This window comes from Atractosteus spatula, chromosome 13 (assembly GCF_055471065.1).
Source record: "Atractosteus spatula isolate fAtrSpa1 chromosome 13, fAtrSpa1.hap1, whole genome shotgun sequence".
NCBI lineage: Eukaryota > Metazoa > Chordata > Actinopteri > Semionotiformes > Lepisosteidae > Atractosteus > Atractosteus spatula.
In genome coordinates this window covers 43,908,735-43,928,280 of record NC_142718.1, presented here as the reverse complement: position 1 = coordinate 43,928,280, position 19,546 = coordinate 43,908,735, and the positions used below count along the sequence as shown (strand labels likewise).

Genomic DNA, 19,546 nt, shown 5'->3' with positions numbered 1-19,546 from the left:
CTTTGCCCCCGTTCTTGTCTGTCCATTATTTATTGACACAGTTTAGCACTGTGTCAGAAATGGGGCAGGTGATACCGGGAGCTGCGCTGAGGCGAAAACTCCCGATCATTTAAAACAGCTGTTCCGAGTCTTCACCAGGTTGTGCTCGTCAATGCACTCGGTATACAATGATAGAATTGTATTGTCATTACTTAGCATAATTGCTTTAAATAAATAAATGAATATAAAAATATTAATTTGCTGCCAAGAATATACGTGGACTGCTAAACGAGTTGGAAGTCTGCTTTAACAATCGACTGAAAAAAAACGTACCCACATATACATGAGTAAACCGCAGGACGACAATGTGCATTAACGATCGATCAGCGTCACATATAAACCCTTAAGGACTAGTGAAAAGCAGCTCAGGCCTTGTGTAACCACTAGTCTCCAGAGTTTTAACCAGGAAACAAAATTATAGCGACATCATGACAATTACAGGGTACAATAGGCATACAGATGCAGTATGACGAGTATGAGCAGATCTGCTCAGCCTTGTGTCATATGAATGCTGTATTTCAATTTCAACTCAACGAAGCTACCGACTGCATGCATCACTTGTTCCAATACTTTTCCTGAAAATAAATCAGATATATGCCTATAAGTTCAGTAAGCACAGGGCAGCAGTGTTTAGGGTTGAACACTTACAAGTTGGGAAACTGCACATTCAAATACAGTTTTCTGTCCATAGAAAACCTCTCTCAGAGAACTGTCAATGGCGGAAAAAACAGGACATTACACTTCAGATACGAGAAGACAATTCATTAAAAGCTATGTCACATACACAAGAAACAGCCAAGTTTTTAAATTATCTAAAAAAACTAAACAAAATTTAAAGCTATTTTGCACTGTTACACACAGCTGACTGTAATAAATTTGCAGTCTTTAACAAAAATCTAAAAATATAAAAAAAACAATGAAAAAGTACAGATTGAAGGTTAGGTATATACAATGTGCATAAAACAGGTAAAATGAGACACTGGAATGACATTAACCTGTCACTAAATTTAAAGCAGTTTCAGGTGTAATCTGCTCTACAAAACAATAAGCCAAGATCCTCAAGTAAGGATAAATACTTTTAAATGGGAAAAGACTGTGTTGAATGCATTAATAACAACAATGCTTTGCAGAAATCAAAGCAAAAAACAAAAACCACAACTCTACCCATCACTTTCGACAAGAATTTTAAACTCCAACCAAAAATCATCTGAATTTAAACTGTTTCTTCAGCACTTTCATGTTCTCTCAAATGTCTGACAATACTGAGACTGAAGTATTTTCTCCAGTTTAGTCCTCCAGTGTATAGTTGGGGTTAACAACCAAAAACGCCTCCTCAGGTTCCGCCGCTGTCTGGGAGCCCTTCAGTGCGCTCTGCGATAACTCGATGAGAATGTGGTCCTGCAAAAGCAAGTGATTGAACTTAAAACAAGTCACTGCCCTGAACAAGGAGCAGGTCTAAATCATAAGAACGTCATGGTGGAATTTCACTGGAGAAAAAAAAATCTCAGCTTACAAAATGCCAAAGACGAAGAACCAGCTTCCTCATCAGAAATAATCAGACAAGCTGACGATTAATTTAAGATCGAGTTAAAGAAATCCCAACCCAATTGCAAAAACACTGAAAAAATAAACTTACATAATGAACAAGCCTGTGAATGACTTTTTCAATTATTTTCTTCTTATTAATAAGCTCTTCTTCAGAATCAATTTCAGATTCTATCTCCTTCAAGTACCAGTTAATAACTGCACTTTTCTTCAGCCCAGATTCGTCGTCATCTGCAATAAAACGAGAGAAAAAAAAAACTCAGATGTTGCCTATTAAACAATTTGCCTCCTCCCTCCTCGGTAAGGAAGGAAGCAGTATTTAAAAAGAAATGAAGAGTTTTAACAGTGGAATAGTGCTGACCTTCCTCTGCCTTTCTCAGATGGAGGACGATGAGGTTGGAAATTCGACGGTACTCTGTGAACGACAGTCGCAAATGGGGCTTCCCAGCAGCAGTGTCCATTCCATCGTCAGCATGGCCAGCGACTCCATTCACTTCACCGTTAAGACCCGCCGGCACAGTGTGACCTGGGGAAACCAACACATCCTAGTCTGGCTGGCTGAGCCATATCAGTGGGGCTTCGGTTTCTGCAGTGTGCACAGTCTAGTCTCAGTTCAACTACTTCAGTTATTAAAAAGCAATAGGGCATAAATTAAAACACAGGTTGAGTTTATTATTTTATTCGGTAAACTTAATCTGAACGGAAATCCAAGATTGAAACTGCCTGCCGGTGTAATTCTAGCGATTTGAGCCGTACCATCCACTCCATCGGCCACCTCCTCCTCCTCTTCAGGCTCCTCCTCCTCCTGCTGTAAATTGACATCCGGCGTTTCCACCCGGATGACGGACTTGTTCAGTAACCTGAAGGCTTCTTTAACATGCTTTGGCTGCACCTGTGAAGCAGAAAGAAAAACACAGCTGCAGTTTCCTCATCAGAGCACAGGGCAGTACAGCCAGTGAGAAGAGCCAGCGCAGAGGCACACAACATGCAACCTGCTCTGGAAGGGTGTGCTGATAACTGCTGTAGCGGCCTGCCTGCTCTCTTCATGCCATGCTCACGCTGGGAAAGGCATTCTCTGCGTGAGCTGAACGAGTCTATGCCCAGGGGCCTAGAGGGACGCCCAGCTCTCGGGGAAACGCACCTCGTCGCAGCAGTGCATCCTGGCCATGGCCTCCGACAGGCGGATCATGCTCTCCAGCTGCCGGACCGTGATCCTCCAGGCTGATTTGGCGACGCCTGAACCATCCCGCTGCCTCAGGCGCTTGTACTGCTCAACAATGAAGTCCTCTGATTCCTTAGAGATCTGGCAGCAAAGCACGAGAAACCCTGGTTTATCACCAGTCCTTCAATACAACACGATTAAGGTTTATTTTTAATTTGGAAAAAGGCAATTTTTTATTTTTACTCACCTTTGGTTTAAACTGCCTGGCAAACAAGAGGTATCTGCGGATCTCATCCAAGGTGTAGAGGCGGTCAATAGACTCCTGCACTCTGGAGTGGAGGTCCACTATACGTCTGGCTATGGCGTAATCTGTGACCTGGGGAAATGCATAAGGCCTGAGCAAGTCAGAAAGCCGTTCAGCAGAGCAGAGCCCATCACAGACACCAATCAGTTTTCCAGTAGAGACGGGGGGAGGTAAGCCCTTGTTACTGCCAGTCCTACAGCCAACTGCTGTTCTTCAGGAGCTCACTGTGCACAGCGGCCACAGCGGCAGGAAAGCGCTGCTGCTCACCTCGTTGCAGTCGTCCACCAGAATGAAGAAGAGGTCGAATCTGGACATGATGGGTGCTGTGAGATTGACATTCTGCTTCAGGGACTTTGACCTGTCATAGCGCCCCCCAATGGGGTTTGCCGCTGCCAAGATGGAGGTCCGAGCATTTAGGGTGGCCTGTGTAAGAAAAATAAGAATAACCCCATTTTTACACTTAATATTAGAGTACTTTTAGTTACAATACTATTACCTTAAACAACACTACATTTAAGAAATCTGTGAAAAGAACACAAACTGGTGCAATATGCTGAGTCCGGGCCAGCAAAATACTGCTGGCCACAAGAAAATAATACATTTGTGCTGCATTCTTCAGATTTAATGGCTTCAATTACATCTGAAAAGGCATAATGGGGTCAGCAGTACTTCCAACCTGCAGCCAGATCTCATCAGATCTCACAGCTAAAAAAGGCCTAGGTGTGCAGCACTTGGGGATCTCTTGGGATGAAAAAACTACAAATCCATAAAACTAGAAAGAGTTCAGCAATGCAACCAATAATTGTTCTGCGTATCTCTCTGGCAATTGCTCACCTTAACACCAGCTTTAGTGATGGAGATGGTCTGCTGCTCCATGGCTTCATGGATGGCCACCTGGTCCTTCATGTCCATCTTGTCAAACTCATCAATGCAGCACACACCCTGAGGATCACACACAGGCTGGACACTTGGCTGCTATTCACAGGAAGAACACTCCACCCATTCTAGGTTCAAATCCTGTCCAGATCTCTGTTACAACAATGAGAACATACTGGCCTCCTCCTGTAACTCCCATGATGTTATTCTGGCATTGACATAACTGCTGCAGCTTCAGCAGGTGTGAAACATTACCACCTGGCACAGTACAGGTGTGAGGGTTCAGATATCACAGCTCCAAAGCTGGCAGGTGTGATGGGCATTATTTTATAGAGTTTTAAGCTGTTTACCAGCAATTAAATTCATTTAAAAACAAATCCAGTACGAATAAGAATACAGAATATAAAGGCGTCTGTTGCATCATGTTACTTCTAAAATGTCAGGCACAGCTAAAGTGCACGACCCACAGATAAGGGTGTTATTATTCCATAAACCACAGACACTCGACATTGGGTGAGCCAATTATAGAAAACAGAATTCCTAATGACGCGCGTTTATATGCTGCAAACAGACGGAAGCTGCCGAAACCTACGTTGTCAGCCAGCATCAGCGCTCCCGCCTCGATGACGAACTCGTGGGACTCCTCGTCCCGGACCACAGCCGCGGTCAGACCTGCTGCGCTGGACGCCTTTCCACTGGTGTAGACCGCGCGGGGGCAGAACTCCTCCACGTGTCTGCAAGAGGACGCACGGAGCCGCTAAGAGCTCACGCTTGACAGATGGCTCTCCTTTCACACAGGCAGCACCAAGGCTCTATGCAACTACAACCAAAGAGGGCAGAGCTTCGTGCTCGGCACACTCCGACCTCCAACTCCAGACCTGCCACACCAGGCTCCCCGGGATCCACACTCACTTGAGGAACTGGCTCTTGGCCGTGCTGGGGTCGCCCACTACGCACACGTTGATGTCCCCTCGCAGCGAGGTGCCCTCCATGGTGGTCTTGGGAACTCCTCCAAACAGCATCAACAGGATGCCCCTCTTCACTTCATCATTGCCTGACAACACAAACACTCTCACCAGCCACGCTCTCACTGCTTTCAACATGTAGAAAAGTACACCAGCTCAAATGCCAGCATGGAATGGCTAAAGTTAAAACTGATCAAAATGCATTTTTAGCACTCAGGTTTGTGGAGCACTAAATTAACACAAGGTTAAATTAGGTTTTTAAATCTAGATATTTCTAAAGGCTACTTTTTCCAATATTTTCCTCAAGACTCACCATGTATAGTGGGGAACAGGCTGGTGCAGAGATTGTGATAGAGGTTCTTGTCCTGGCTCATCTCAAACACTTTCTCCCACTCCTTCACAGACATCTGGTTCTTTATACTCTCGGCAGTCTGCTCTTCATCTCGTAGCTCCTTTCCTCCAAACTGGAACGAAGAGAATCTCTTACAACCGTCTCTCAAAGACAAGCTAACTGCAGAAAACAACCATAGAACCACGAAGTGTCGCTCTCACCCTGGGGTTAGTTGGAGCCACGTGACAGGCCAGGAAGGCTAGCTTATAGGACAGGTCTCTCACGCCCAGAGCTCGCAGGCCCCGCAGGCCCTCGTTCTCGTAGCCCTGCGAGCCAGAGGGGCGAGCGCCCGTCTCCGCCCGCACACCTGCAACAGCAGCAGGGGAACATCAGGAGTTTAATTTAGTGTAGTGACTTAACAATGTCACTACCTTAAAAGCAACTTGAAACCAAAAAGAAATCAACCATGCCACTCGAGATCCCAGTGTTTCATGAGGTCGCGAAGTTCAGTGTCAGAAGAGGCCGGGTACCTGGTGTGGCCAGCTGGGAAACATCTGGGACGACAATCAGGGTGCCCACAAAGTCGCACTTGTCCCCCGCCTGCGCTGACTCTACGGCCTCAGAGCGCAGGATGACCTCCATGCTGCGAGGGATGCTTCCACGCGGCAGCTCCGCCTGTGTCTCCTGGATTCGCACCTGGAGCGCGAAACCGTCAAGGTTACAACTGGAGCGACATTCACTCCTGCACAGCAGGAAGGACTGCATCCTCTGATCCAAGGGCGCCTTTATCAGGCACCACAGCACCAAGGTTACAGACAGACTTGCGATGGGTAGCAATGGCTTTCTATCTGGAACTCCAAGGGGCATGAAGCAACAGTGCGGATGAGCATTTCAGGATAGAAACTGAAGAGCTCCCAGTCCCAGGCCCGCGACCCACCTTCTGGAAGTCGATGAACCGGGACTTGTTGGTGTCCAGCATGAACCGGCGCCGGTTGTTGCAGACCGGGTTGCGGCAAATGTTGGGCTGGGTGTACTTGAACTGCTGCTCCACATCCTTCACCACGGTCTGGCAGTCCAGGCACAGGAAGGTGCCGCTGACCAGCTCTGGGTGAACGGGGTGAGTGCGCACCACCTGTCCGCTGATCCTCACCAGCGACCCGATCTGCACTGAGGTCAGCTCCCGGATCCTGGGCACAGGACAGACATCACAGTACAGGCACACTACTGCCCTCTTCAGCCTACCACTGAAAAATCACTCAGACCTCACACCCATTATAACAAAGGCAAAGGCTTAAAGTCACACACAGCACAGGCTTGAAACTAATTTCACCCAAAAAACTAACAAACCCAGCATTGGGATTGTGAGCTTTAAACTATGTGAACTGTAACAGCTGCGATCATATTGCACTGGGCCAATCATAGACATCCAACAGCTTCTCCTTCACTCCACTGCGTGGAGAACACTGCTGTCGTGGTCTCTTACTTGTGTCTGGTGGGAACATCCTGGATCGCCACATAGAACTCCTTGCTTGCTGGAACATTTCCATGATCTCGGGCGAAATTTTTTACAGCTCGGCACACATAGGGATACACTCTGAAAGATCAAAATAAAAGCTTTTAGGGAAAATGAGAAAACAAGCGGCGCGGACAGCAATCAACACCTCACAGGGCAGCGGCGTGCTCGTTCCGATGCAGCTCATGGGCTACCTGTAATACTCCTCCTGCACGGTGGTGGCCAGCTGCTGGTTGAACTGCTCCAGGTCAGCAAAGCTGACGAGCAGCGTGTTTCTCTCGGGCCGGATCAGCTCCTCCGCGTCCCGCAGGTACTTCACCTCGCCGTCGCTGTTCTGAAACCTGCGACACGAGTAGAGGAATCCTGTCACTGCCGGGCAGCAACTCCACCGTCGCTACACAAAGCTTTACAAGTGCAACGTTAAAAACAGCTCTCGCAAACTCGCACTCGCACAGCGAACAGTGATCGGCACAAAGCAACGCTACAGCGATGCGTTTTAACCCCTTCACAGACTGGCCTTGAGTTGAAGTGGCTGAAATTGGCTTTTTTTTAAGTAAAGGTTTCGTGACATAAACGTATTTAAATACACTGCAAAAAAACTCAGACACTTTTAACCAACACGGAACTTCTTTGTACACAAAACTATTGGATTAACAATTATAGTCAATATGACTTCACTGCTGTTGATTCACAACAGGGCGCACAACTTAAAAACATGTTGGCACGATAAACTACCGAATCCCAACATTAAGGGTGAATAATATTTCAATTTGATTTTAATGAACGCACGAAAAATCAATAAAGTTATTCTTGAGAAAGAATTAAAGATCCCACCAAATCCTACTCATCCTGTATTACAGTTATTAATGCACAATCCGTATAGGCTTTTCTGGATACGGAGCAGACTACAGGAGCTGCAGCACACTTTCAGTCGAGTTTCAATCTTAACCACTTACTCCTCCAAGAAATCCTGAAATAACTTCTGACACTTCTCTGCTAAATCGTCTTTGATTTGCTGTCCAGGAGCACCCGCTGCAGGTTCTGCAAGATCCATGTTTCTTTAAAACCCTTATAAGCACAGTAAAAGAATAAAAAACTCAGACACAGGCACGCAGCCCCAGACTTCCAGTGCTCCGAGAAAGTTTCGCGCCAGAGCAATTTCCCACGTGTTTGCTTTCCCGCCACCAAGAACCAATCATAACCATCGTTTTTTACATCGACGCCTTCCCGCGAGTTTTGGGCCAATCAGATCCCCGATGTGGAGTGGGTGTGTCTTACAATGAAAACCTGTATGAGACATGAGGAGGGTACGACATCCGGGCAAGAAACAAAATGGAGAGGGTTTGCGAGTTTTTATGTTGTGGTGTTCGATTTCTGTTCTTGCTCAACAACAAAATAATCGTTACAATGCAGAAATTACCTTACTATTCGGAAACGGAGGATTATACAGACGTGAACTCCGAAATGCAAGCGTGTAGGGCAGCGTAATTTCGGTTTTACTACAGATCATCCGAACAAAAACTGAATAATCAATTTAAAACCGAACAAAATATTTAGGATGAAGTTTCTTACTGAGAGTGTACCGAAACGGGTTTCTGACTCAGTGGTAAGACATTACTATTATTATAGGCTCGTATACAACAGCGTTGTTAATAAACGCACGACTAGTAAAACTGCGTTAAAATGTAAAGATACAGGAATTTCACAGTTACTCAGGTTAAGCACTGAAGCTAACGATCCGTTAGAAACGTGATTAGGGATGTATGATGACGTAAAAATAATAATAATAATAATAAAGCCCCGATCGCCACAGGGGCTCAAATGCGGTCCCAGGTGTTATTATTATTTATACTTTATTTAGAAAGTTTAGAAGTGAGTCAGAGAATCTGTCTAATAGGAAATGCATTCCGGAACAAAGAAGCAGCGACAGAAAAGGCAGCAACAGGCAGATTCAGTGCTGGGTACAGGAAGCAGAGGACCAGCCTCGACCGACTGGAGCTACAGGAGGGAGTGTAAACACGGAGGAGTTCAGAAATGTAAGGTGGAGCCAAATTATTTAGAGCCTTGAAAGTCAGTTACAAGATCTGATATTGAATTATATAACTCAGTAGGCCATATTGCAACTTTCTGAGAAGAGTGTTGGGGAGCCTATAGACCAAGCAGTTGCAGAAACCAAGTTCTGATGTTATAAATGTGTGAATCAGACACTCACCATCGGTCATTGATATCTGTCAGATATTGCCTAGTGCAGGCAATATTTCTGAGGTACAAAAAATAATAAAAATCTTTCCTGTGGGGCTCAAAAGGCAGACTATTGAGTGTGACTCCCAGATTCCTTACCAATGGCTGACACATGAATGAGGAAGCCATCCCCCATTACTGTGAAGCCCTTGAGCTTTTCCAGCTGACATTTGTGCCCACCAGTCCACCAGTCCAGTTTCTGTTGCGTCACTATTTAGAGATATTTAGAGATAAGTGACAGAGGATGAGACCAGAGGAGGAAGAAGTTTTCACATAAATCTGAGCATCATCTGCATAACAGTGAAACTGAATGCCATGTTTGCATATATAATAAAATTCAATATACTTTATGTAAAGTAACATATAATGTAAATATGAAGCCATGGGCCCAAGACTGTGGCACACTGATTGACTGGGGTGATGAGATTTATAAGGACGAAGGAAAACAAAACTCTGCCAGTCAGATATCAGTGGAACCAGTTAAAAACAGTCAATTGATAGACCTGAAGGTTCGCAAGCATTTGAACAACAAAGAATGATTTACTATATCAAAAGCCATACTAAGATCAAGGAGCACAAGAATACTTTTAGCCCAGGAGTTGAACGCAATGGGTAAATCATTCACAACCCTGATAAGAGCAGTCTCACTGCCATGATTAGGGCAAACACCGGACTAGAATGATTTAAACAAACCATTAGCTATTATGTGAGCCTGTAACTGATGTGCAACCACATTTTCTTAAACCTCACGGACAGAAGTGGTAAATTAGAAATTGGTCTGTAGTTGTAATAGAATCAGAATCCAAGACCGGTTTCTTTCATATAGGAATGACTGATGGAGTCTTTAAAGCGGTACGGAATGCACCCATTGATGATAATTGACAAGCAAAGGACAGATTCCTGGCAGGCAAACTTTCAGCAAAGGAGGGGTGGGGTATAGGCAACAAGAGCTTGTTTTACAGCTGCTAAGATTTTTTAAAGTTGATCTGAATTAACTAAGCTCAATTCAGAAAACTCTGGTATGGAGGGAATGTCAATGGAAAAGCTAGGGCTCAGGTAGCGGTCCGAATCAAGTACAAGGCTAAGGCTCAATTCAGGTAACTAGATTTATTGCATCTATCAAATAAAAGATGCTATCCAATCAGTACTTGGCTCACAGACATCACTTGGAGACTGTGAATACCCGTTTTCAGGTCTACAACAGTAAAAGAAACTATGAACAGGCTGCTAAGAAGATCTGTAGACCTGGGGGGCATCATGCCCTTAATTTCATAAACCTGTTTCATAAAACCTGTTTTAATCCACTATGCGTATTAAGAAGGTGGTATTTTCTCTAGGGGCCTTTCAGGAGCTCTTACATTAGAAATAAATTAACACACCATGTGTAGTTTTCTATTGCTTTAATTCATATTTGTAATGGCCTTTACTGTTAAAATTGAAAATCTCTTAATCTGCTACTCCATTTCCATAATTAAACAGCCTTCCAGTGTGCACAATCATAAATGAAGAATCGTACAAGTGTGACCTTAATACTGCAATTGAGTGAAATCCATAAAAATGCTTAGAACAGTACATTAATAAAAATAACTGCTGTATAAATGCTTTAGAGTTGTTTCAAGTCAGTGTTAACTGGTGTAGAATTTCAGTGTTTAAGTTCAAATCCCCAAATATATCCTTTAATTACTAATTAGTATGATTAAAAACGGCTTGATTTATTGAATCAGTGGCACTGGTTTGTACACAGCATGTGTGTTGAACAGTCTGACAGCAGACGATGGGAGTGGAGAGTCCAGCCATGTGTCTTCCTCAGGGGGTCAGGCGCTTGGGGTCGCGGGGGAACATGGAGGTCTGGCGAACGTTGTGGAGCCCCAGGTACAACATGGTGACTCGCTCCAGGCCTGTGACACAGGACCCACACAGTCAGTGCAAAACAAGAGCTCGTGTTCCAGAACAGATGGCATGCAGATCTCTCGCTATTGAGCCTTAACAATGAAATTAAAAGTTTCTTCACTGTAAAAATGTAATGTAGGCTTTAAGCACTGAAATATACGCAATGTAGACAAAGCAAAGATTAAAAAGATTTTAAACTTAATTCACCACTGATTTTTAAAACAAGATTATTCATTAAAAGGATGTTTTGAAAAGTCTAAGGCATTAGTATATTCTTTCCATGACCAGATAAATGCAATATCTGTATATTTTCTACTTCTGAATTCATAAGCCATATTTTGCATTTTGAGATAGTTTCTTGTAATGCAGGACACAATATGCTTTAATATCACTATTAACATAATCACAGTAAGATCAGGTGAGTAAAAGTAACTCTCTCACTTTCAACTAAGTCTTAAACTGGTTGACACAGTGCCACCAAGTGGTTGATTGTTTTCATAGTCAGAAAATACTGAAAAATAATCAGAATTTGACTTTTTTTTTCTCTACACAAATTCCTGTTTGCAAAAGAGAGGTGACCAAGTTTGAAGTGGATACTTCACCTATGCCACCGCCTGCGTGAGGAGGAGCACCGTAGCGGAAGGAATCGATGTACGCTTTGATTTTTTCAAGGTCTGCAACGGACACAGGGCTTTAGAATATAGACCATCCCGTCATTTTGAAGTGAACACAATGTTATACAGGTACATCAAGTTTTAACAGCAAAAACTTGGGATTTCTAATTATGTAAATAATTAATCGTCAAATCTCTGAAGTTAATTAAATGAAACCTTACCCCAAGAATTGCTTTGCTAATCATTTCTGTTCATGTGCTAGTAACTCATAAACCACAGCAATCTAGTCTCTGCAGTCATTATGGGACATATGTCCAGTTCCAGCAGCCTGACAGCTCATATCGAATACAAACTGCCAGTAATCTGAGCAGCATCTCATCACATGTTTTGTGAACAGTGTCTTAAGTAAAAGTGCTGGAGGAAAAGCAATGTTTCTTCTCTTTTTGTTAGCAAGTTGTTATAATTATGTGTAGGTTAATATACAAGGTGGATAGAACAGAAACTTCCATTATAAAAAATAACAGTTTTATGAAAGCATTCAATTAAATGTTTTAAGATTTTGTACATTTGTACAATTAAATATTTAGGATTAGCAATGACTGGACTATCCTAGATAATCCTGAGTCTAGGCAACTGTGGTCTCTGTTGTCTCCATTGTCAGCTTTATCATTCAGCCCACAGTCAAATGACGCATCAGTGTGCTGATTGGATATTGCCAACTAGTCATTTGGAACATGGTCTACTCTGCCAGATCACACTGCCAGGTGGGTGTAAGTTGTTAAAGGACTTACACTGGGCAGTCTGTGCAAACAATAAAAGTTGCCAGTAGATTCTCTTTTGTAACAAAGGGTTCTATTTGATTTTAGTTTCATAATCTAAACAAAGATTTCTAAATTAAATTCGAGGACTGTTCTTTTACCGATATTGTGATGCAGGGCTCTCTCGCTGAGCAGCTCAGGATCGTGGATTCTCTGAGCTCCGGACAGAATTTCTTCTCCCCTCATGAACATGTCATAGGAGTTTGAGTATTTCTGAAAGAGAGTTTTACTCATTGTTTATTTTTTTTATTTTTTTTTTTTCATCGCTGAAGTATTTGTATGCAGCTGTAATGAAAGAGGCCAGTGTGTAGAGCACGAACTCTGACACTCACAGGGTTGTTGGGGTCTGGCATGGTGTAGAAGGGCCTGACAGCCAGCGGGTACTTGTCCAGCACATAGAAGTCAGTGTCATACTGCAGGAGGGAAGAGAGCAGCCCTCAGGCTCATCACACGGACACATATGCAGAATTCACACAGGAACAGTGTCAAACGACAGGAGGCCATTTGGCCCATTGATCCTAGGATCTCATCCAACCCTTCAACAGCATGACTGGCAGCTTGTTCCAGACTTCCACCACTCTTTTTGTAAAGGAGTATGTCTTGCTCCAGGTCTTCAATAATCTTAAAAAATATCCATCACACATGATGTATGCATCGATAAATCACAAGAATCACAAGTATCATATTCTGGGTGGTTTTGCTGTAACTGCTGTTAAGTGAATTTATCATACCTTTTCTTTCACAAGACGACCAAGAAGCTTTTCATTTGGTGTGCTAAAGGAAAAAGAAAAAAAAAGTTAACACAAAAACACCTAGTTTTGATCAGAATAATTTTTTTAATAAACTCTGCCAGAACTGAAAGAGAATCGGAAAGCCAAGTCAAGACGTTTAGATCTGAACCTTGCTGGCTCCTGTAACCTGAATATCAGTCCTGGATAATGCATAACATAAGGATAGCTTCATAAACAACGAAGCCTTTTTGAAAAAAAAATAGCAAATACCTTGCATTTCAGGTCAACACATACACAGCACAAAATTCTGTGTGTAAAAATGCTGAACAGCTCACAGTGAATACCGCGAGTGCGCTGTGCATACTACAGGTCACGTAAAGTCACTTCCCCTGGGCTCATGGGAAGGGTACAGTCCCATGAGCCCCAGCAGGACAGTGGTTTGAGACCGCTGGAATTCGTGTTCAGTCTAGTCCAGGAAAGACCTCGACATGCTGTGATTTAGAGTTGCAAGTTACTGATTCCTGTGCAGCACAAACTGTGACCCCAAGCTTCTCTCCCTGTCTGTGTGTCTCATGGAGAGCAAGTTGTGGTAAGCGAAAAGACAAATTCCTAATACAAGAAATTGTAAATGGCCAATAAAGCGATCTTATCTCATCTCTTATCTTAAAGTCTGAAGTGATGTTTTTGGGAAAGAAGAGTCGCAGCCCATTTTTCTCTAACCTGAGATCCTCCTCGTCCCCCATCTCCACTCCTGCTTCCCTCAGCATCGCCACCGCCTCCTTGTACTCCAGCCGCAGGGTGGGCTCCAGGAACTTGAAGGGCTCGCTGGGGTACTGTTTATTCACCGTCTGGATCTCCGTCTGGAACCTGCGATATCCACGTACAACGCTAGGCCACACTTGCAATACACTTTTTTCACCACAAGATGGCAGCATTAACGTGTAAAATCCTGTCGAGTTCTGACGGACACCGACTCGAGGAAATAAAAGCTCATGAATAGAACATCTCAGAAAAGGCTAACCCCGTTTACCTGTCTCTCAGTCCCTTAAAAATCTGAACCAAGGTGTCTGTGATCTGGTCCACCACCTCGTGATAGTGGTAGTTAAAAGCCATTTCGATATCCAAGCCTACAAACTCAGTCAGGTGGCGGTGGGTGTTGGAGTCTTCTGCTCGGAACACTTGTTAGAAAAGAGAAAGTGTTATGAAAATGTAGTTAAAAACAGGAGATGCAAATTTTGAACTGTATTTTCTAAATTATTAAAATTTATGACTGGCTTTCAAACCTGATAACTATAATGTTAAAGAGAAAATAAGTGATACAATAACATGGTAAAACTCTCGTGTCATACTTATGGGCTTAACCCTGCCTTAGCAGAGCCTGTAACCTTGGAACTGAATTAAACACATACATCACAAAAGTTAATTTACAAAATACTACTATTGCATAAGTAGTACTTGTGAAGAAAATTATTTTAAATACCAGAAGAACACTGTTAGTTACAGTTCAGTGTTTAGCAGTCTAGGGGAGGTTGGTAGGTGTGAAAAGCCATTGCAGCAGTTTTTACTTGACTACCCACAAGAGGTCCCTAGAGAGTCATATCTGTGAAGTCTGAAGAGCCAGATGTCAATAAAAATGCTGCAGGGTTTTTACTTCACACTGAAAAATTTTAGGGAGTTTCCATTGTTAAAACCTTGGTGACACTGTCATCTGATACCTGGTCTTAATAGGCTTTTTTGAAATGTATTTTCAATCATCAGGCAGCTAAACGAACTGCCACAAGAGATATTAACTGAAAAAACAAATAGACCTTTCATTGCTGTCTCTATACCAGGGGTGTTCCACTCAGCTTTTGGAGGACCTAGTATCTTCAGCATTTCAACATTTAGCAGTATGAGGTAAAAGTCTAAGAGTCTTGGTCTATACAGCTAAAATATCCTCTGAAGGCAGACGTTCTGGAGACAGCAAGTGGTTCAGCATTTGGTTGCAGAAGGAACTGAAAGGTTCAGGAAGGTTCTTACCAGGACCAATGCAGAACACTTGATCAAAGTCAGCACAGATGCACATCTGCTTGTACAGCTGAGGTGACTGAGCCAGGTAAGCACTAGTCTTAAAGTAGGAAACAGTGAAAACATTGGCCCCTCCTTCACTGGCAGCTGAAAACAAAGTTATTTATAAAAATTATTATAAAATATAAAAGCAAAAAAAAAAGTTGTTTAAACAACAATGTTAAATATTCTATTATTTTAATAAAATAATCTGATTTCATCATTAATTATTACAAATAATAATAAAATAAAAGACATAAGTAAAATACAGTTTTTCATAATTCATGACCTACTGGTAATCAAATTGTTTTAAAAAGTTTGAAACTACCCAAATCAGAAGACAGTCTGCTACGGTGCATTAGGAAATCGTTTCAAAGATGTTGACAAACTGCACGTGTCATTTCAAAATTCAAAAGTTCATTAGCCTGATGTCTGATTGGCTAGACAGAATCAGGAAGCAAAAAGAGAAAGGAAGCAAGTTTTCTCCAGCACAAGGTACACCACCATGCCTGTGTTGCTTACAGACTGCTAACATTTTTTCCCATGCTTACTATCCAAAATACTAGGAACCTCCACTAAATAATGGGTTCATGATCTTGTAACAAGAATAGCATGTGGAAAGAATCATGCAAGGTTTTAAAAATTGTGTAGTCACACGCACATTCCTTCTGCACAAGGCCAATTCTACCAGCTAGATTTTGTCTTCATCTGAGACTGTGATTAGGTATCACAGCACTGGGGAGGGAACTGTACGGCTTGCAGCAGTTCCCAGCAGAACAGAGAGCTGGTAATTATTCTGGCTGGGGAAGGCAATAAAATTCTCCCCTACTCTCAAAGTGGACCAGGAATTGCCCAGCCACAGAAAGTCTCTTTCTATTGTTTTGTTGCAGAGTCATAATCCTTCAGGTCTCTCATAGGTCAGCCTGAAATCAATTGTTTGCAAAGATTCAGAACACAATGAGTTTCGATCATTTTAGTAAGTTAACCAGTTAAGATCTATAGGTCTTTGATATTTTTATTTCAAATGATCTCTAAAACACACGTGAAAATATATCCTGTAGTCAAAATGAAACTGTTTCAAGTGTTCAGAAAATTTACAATTTAAGGCTGACCTAAAAAAAAACTGTAGGTCTCCAGGACCAGGTTGGCCACTCCAGCTCAGTTCACTTGACTGCTTTCCCAATATACAAGTCGGCGAGTTTACTCTATTGAATATTTTAATAGCTCTACTTCACCTTGTAATGATAAGTTATTCCTTCAAGTATAAGGAGAATAGTTAATGGTATAAGGGTGTAAATAGGAACTGCATGTTCAGAACTGGTGAAATATATAAGGTACTGCAATGCTTCAGTTCCTAAAAATGACAAATGTTATTCTTTAAAAGCGGTGAAGCATGATTCACAAAACCTGGGCTTTATTACAAGAATCACGGAGTGTAGGAGGGCCTTGAGATGCAGTCTTACCTATAGCAATCAAACAGAATCTATTATAACGTTCAATGCCAGCAGCAAACAAGGAATCAAAGTTATTCTGAGCTGGGAAAGAAATAACCCAGGATGGAACTCAGCAGTTCAAGGTGTACGAGTCAGCTGTCTGGAGGAAACAGCCCTGACCTCTCTCTGAGACAGCTGTGCCATTAACCTGCAATAAAACACTTGGAAAAGGCTGCCCAGCCTGTCTCTGGGGCTTTATCAGCAGCCAGTGGCATCTCTTTACAACAAACTGCAGGTGCACACAAGTTCACCTCTCATCAAGTTTTTACCTTTCAAGCAGAAAGCAAAATGTCCTTGAGAGGGGTCCCTGGCACCAGAAAAGGTCAATATGCTGGTGATAAAATAGGGTTTACAATCCCAGAGGCTCAGGCAGGAAGGAAAAAAAATAACACTGCCTGCTTGTCGGGCCGCTGGGGGAATTGCAACAGACATCTGGAGAAAACCGGCAGAACAGAATCTTCTTCTGAAAAGTGAAACTGCTCCACTAGTGTAAAAACCATGATCCACAAGACAATGAGATTTATGAAGCAAGCAAAAATGAGAATTTGTTTCCTGTTCGCCTCGGACTGTTAAATAAAAACATTTAATTTATATATATATATTCCTGATGCAATTGAAAACCACAGATCAGAGATCTGTGAATGTGATCTCATGATGTCTGTGTCCAAGAGAAAGGACAGGGAATAAGTACAGAACAGTAGAGTAGCGGATCATGGCCCAGCTGCACATTAATGTCTCATCACACTACCTTTCTCTCAGCACCCTGCAGAGACAGATGAAGTCATGGAAGAAAGACGAGAGAATAAACCCTTTCACGACAGCATGGCTTCTTCACACGACGATTTATAGGACACAGAGAAGCATGTGAGCAAAGTACCAGATATAATTTTGGGAGTCTGAATTTCCACAAAGCCCTTGTTGATGAGTGTGTCCCGGAAGAGCTGGCAGACGCCGGACTGCAGGCGGAAGATGGCCTGGCTGGTCGTAGTCTGTGGAGAAGAAAACAAGTAAACACCCATGACTGGGCCTCCAGCTGAATCATCCCCGAGATTACCTCACTCACAGTGATGCCCACATGAAAACAGAGAGGGCTACGGCAACAATTAGTCTATTAATTACTTCTGTCTAGACTTGTTTGACTTGGAAATAAGAACTTGAATTTCATAAGATTTTTAATTTGAATGAGAAAGGCAGTTGTGCTTAAGATTCAAGCCTTTCTTTTTGCTTGCATCCAAGTTTAAGTAAGCACTGATCACAAACCTAATCCCATGTCTGACTGAATTATACAGAGCATGTTCATTCATGACAAATCGAAAAAGGCTTTAACTTCATCCGTACACACATGACACTGAAAACTTCAAATAAAGGGTGCAAAAGAAATACCACAGGAAAAACAAAACATAAAATGGAAATACAGAATGATATGAAACCATTATCACATCTCCTCTTCCCCTCACCCATCAAGAATAATGACTTGAGGTTTATCTCTGATTTTAATTCAGATTTAATTACAGTGGAACATTTAAGAAAAGTGCAATTGTCTGATCTGGCAACAGCTCACTCTTGTCAAAAAAAGATAATACAGTCTACTGAGAAAGCACAAAGAAGCCTCAAGTTGAGCTTCACAGGCTGAACCATTGAAAATCTGTGCTACAGCCAAGGAATGCGTTTGTCACTCTTGCACAAGCAGCTCAGGTGGCACGACTCAGACGGGCTCCCCTTCCAGGGACACTGGCCAGCCACCCGCTGGTAAGGAACAGACCCAGGAGCTGCAGTGGGTTCCATGAGCCAAGGTCACGACAGCACAACACACCGTACACAAGCCAGGGGGCAAGAACAAAACAAGTCCAGCCAGAAACACTTCTCACATGCAAAAGTCCCAACGCAGCGTGGCTGAACACGAGACATCTGATTTCATGTACTCAGCTCTTCATTCAAACACCATCTCGCATCTCATTCCTTATAATGTGGTCCAGTATTTCAAGACGCATCTTCTCCAGCCTTTCTCCTCTGCCCAGGAGATGGAGATTTTAAGCCCTACTATCTTCTGCATTTGTCTCTGAAACACACATTCCTATTCAGACAGACTGACCGAAGATTTGAATCTCATTCCCTGGAGTGCTGCTAAGGCACCTCATTGAAACAGATTGTACTGTGTGGAACGCCACTGGACATCTTATACAGCAGCCCCTGTTCAAATGTAAGAAAAGCTAACTGCAGTCATGCTTAAGCAGGATTCATACTTACTTAAAGAGACACGTGGCTGTAAAAAAATCTCACTGCCGAAGTTAAACAACTAAAGCCACATTGTTTTTTTCCCATAAAAGAGATAGGAGATAATATACTATATAGGAACAAAGTTAAAAACATGAAGCACAATGAATTGTTTGAAAAACACATTAAAATGGATAATATCTCTATATTAGACACTTTTCATCTCAGTTCATTGCATAATCTGTATCTTCAGTGTGTATATGGTTTATATTTAGAAGTTAACAGTTCTGCCAGAAAATATTTGAAAGTCTAACAATGTTTACTCAGAATACTGTTAAAATAAACTGCACTTTGTTATTCAGGTCTTGGCCAACCGAGCTAAAGGGAGCGGATTAAAATGCACTGAAATCCATATAGCAGAATCAGATCAGATGGTTCTTTGTGAGGATGTGCAGTTACAAAGGATGACTTGATTTTTCTATTGAGAGAGATCACTTGGATGTTCTGATGAAAGTATTGTACAAAATACTGATACATAAAAGCACACTGGGAGACACATCTTTGATAGTTTCTCAGAATGATCTCCAATATTAATTTGCATTTATTTATTATTTATTTAAAGTGCTTAGTTTTATGTACACATCTGAATACATTTTGGAGAGACAATATATAAGGAGACTTAACCTGCTGTTATATAGCTGTCAGTATTTCTGAGTCTCAGGAATAGGCACTTGAGCTGTGCAGCTACGTACAGTAAACATCAA

The 19,546-nt window shown here is 42.5% G+C and overlaps 2 protein-coding genes across 2 annotated transcripts in view; both read right to left on the bottom strand.

Moving 5' to 3' along the window:
* Positions 1–786: 786 nt before the first annotated feature.
* Positions 787–7,888, bottom strand: mcm6 (minichromosome maintenance complex component 6). Its single transcript, XM_088931210.1, has 17 exons — positions 7,692–7,888; positions 6,930–7,076; positions 6,706–6,816; positions 6,160–6,409; positions 5,753–5,918; positions 5,444–5,589; positions 5,205–5,355; positions 4,839–4,980; positions 4,519–4,660; positions 3,885–3,992; positions 3,318–3,473; positions 2,994–3,122; positions 2,726–2,887; positions 2,341–2,476; positions 1,946–2,110; positions 1,676–1,815; positions 787–1,437 (listed from the first exon to the last, which is right to left on the bottom strand). The coding sequence occupies exons 1-17, from the start codon at positions 7,787–7,789 to the stop codon at positions 1,327–1,329; spliced, it is 2,460 nt and encodes an 819-aa protein (XP_088787336.1). The 5' UTR covers positions 7,790–7,888; the 3' UTR covers positions 787–1,326.
* Positions 7,889–10,361: 2,473 nt separating this feature from the next.
* dars1 (aspartyl-tRNA synthetase 1) overlaps positions 10,362–19,546 on the bottom strand; it is a 34,976-nt gene continuing 25,791 nt past the window's right edge. Inside the window, exons 10-18 of the mRNA XM_088930634.1 lie at positions 17,446–17,557; positions 15,049–15,183; positions 14,060–14,207; positions 13,750–13,896; positions 13,030–13,072; positions 12,631–12,711; positions 12,400–12,511; positions 11,469–11,540; positions 10,362–10,874 (exon numbers count right to left, since the gene is read on the bottom strand). Of these exons, the coding sequence (XP_088786760.1) occupies positions 10,783–10,874; positions 11,469–11,540; positions 12,400–12,511; positions 12,631–12,711; positions 13,030–13,072; positions 13,750–13,896; positions 14,060–14,207; positions 15,049–15,183; positions 17,446–17,557 (942 nt within the window). The 3' untranslated portion in view covers positions 10,362–10,782. The remainder of the gene's footprint in view (positions 10,875–11,468; positions 11,541–12,399; positions 12,512–12,630; positions 12,712–13,029; positions 13,073–13,749; positions 13,897–14,059; positions 14,208–15,048; positions 15,184–17,445; positions 17,558–19,546) is intronic.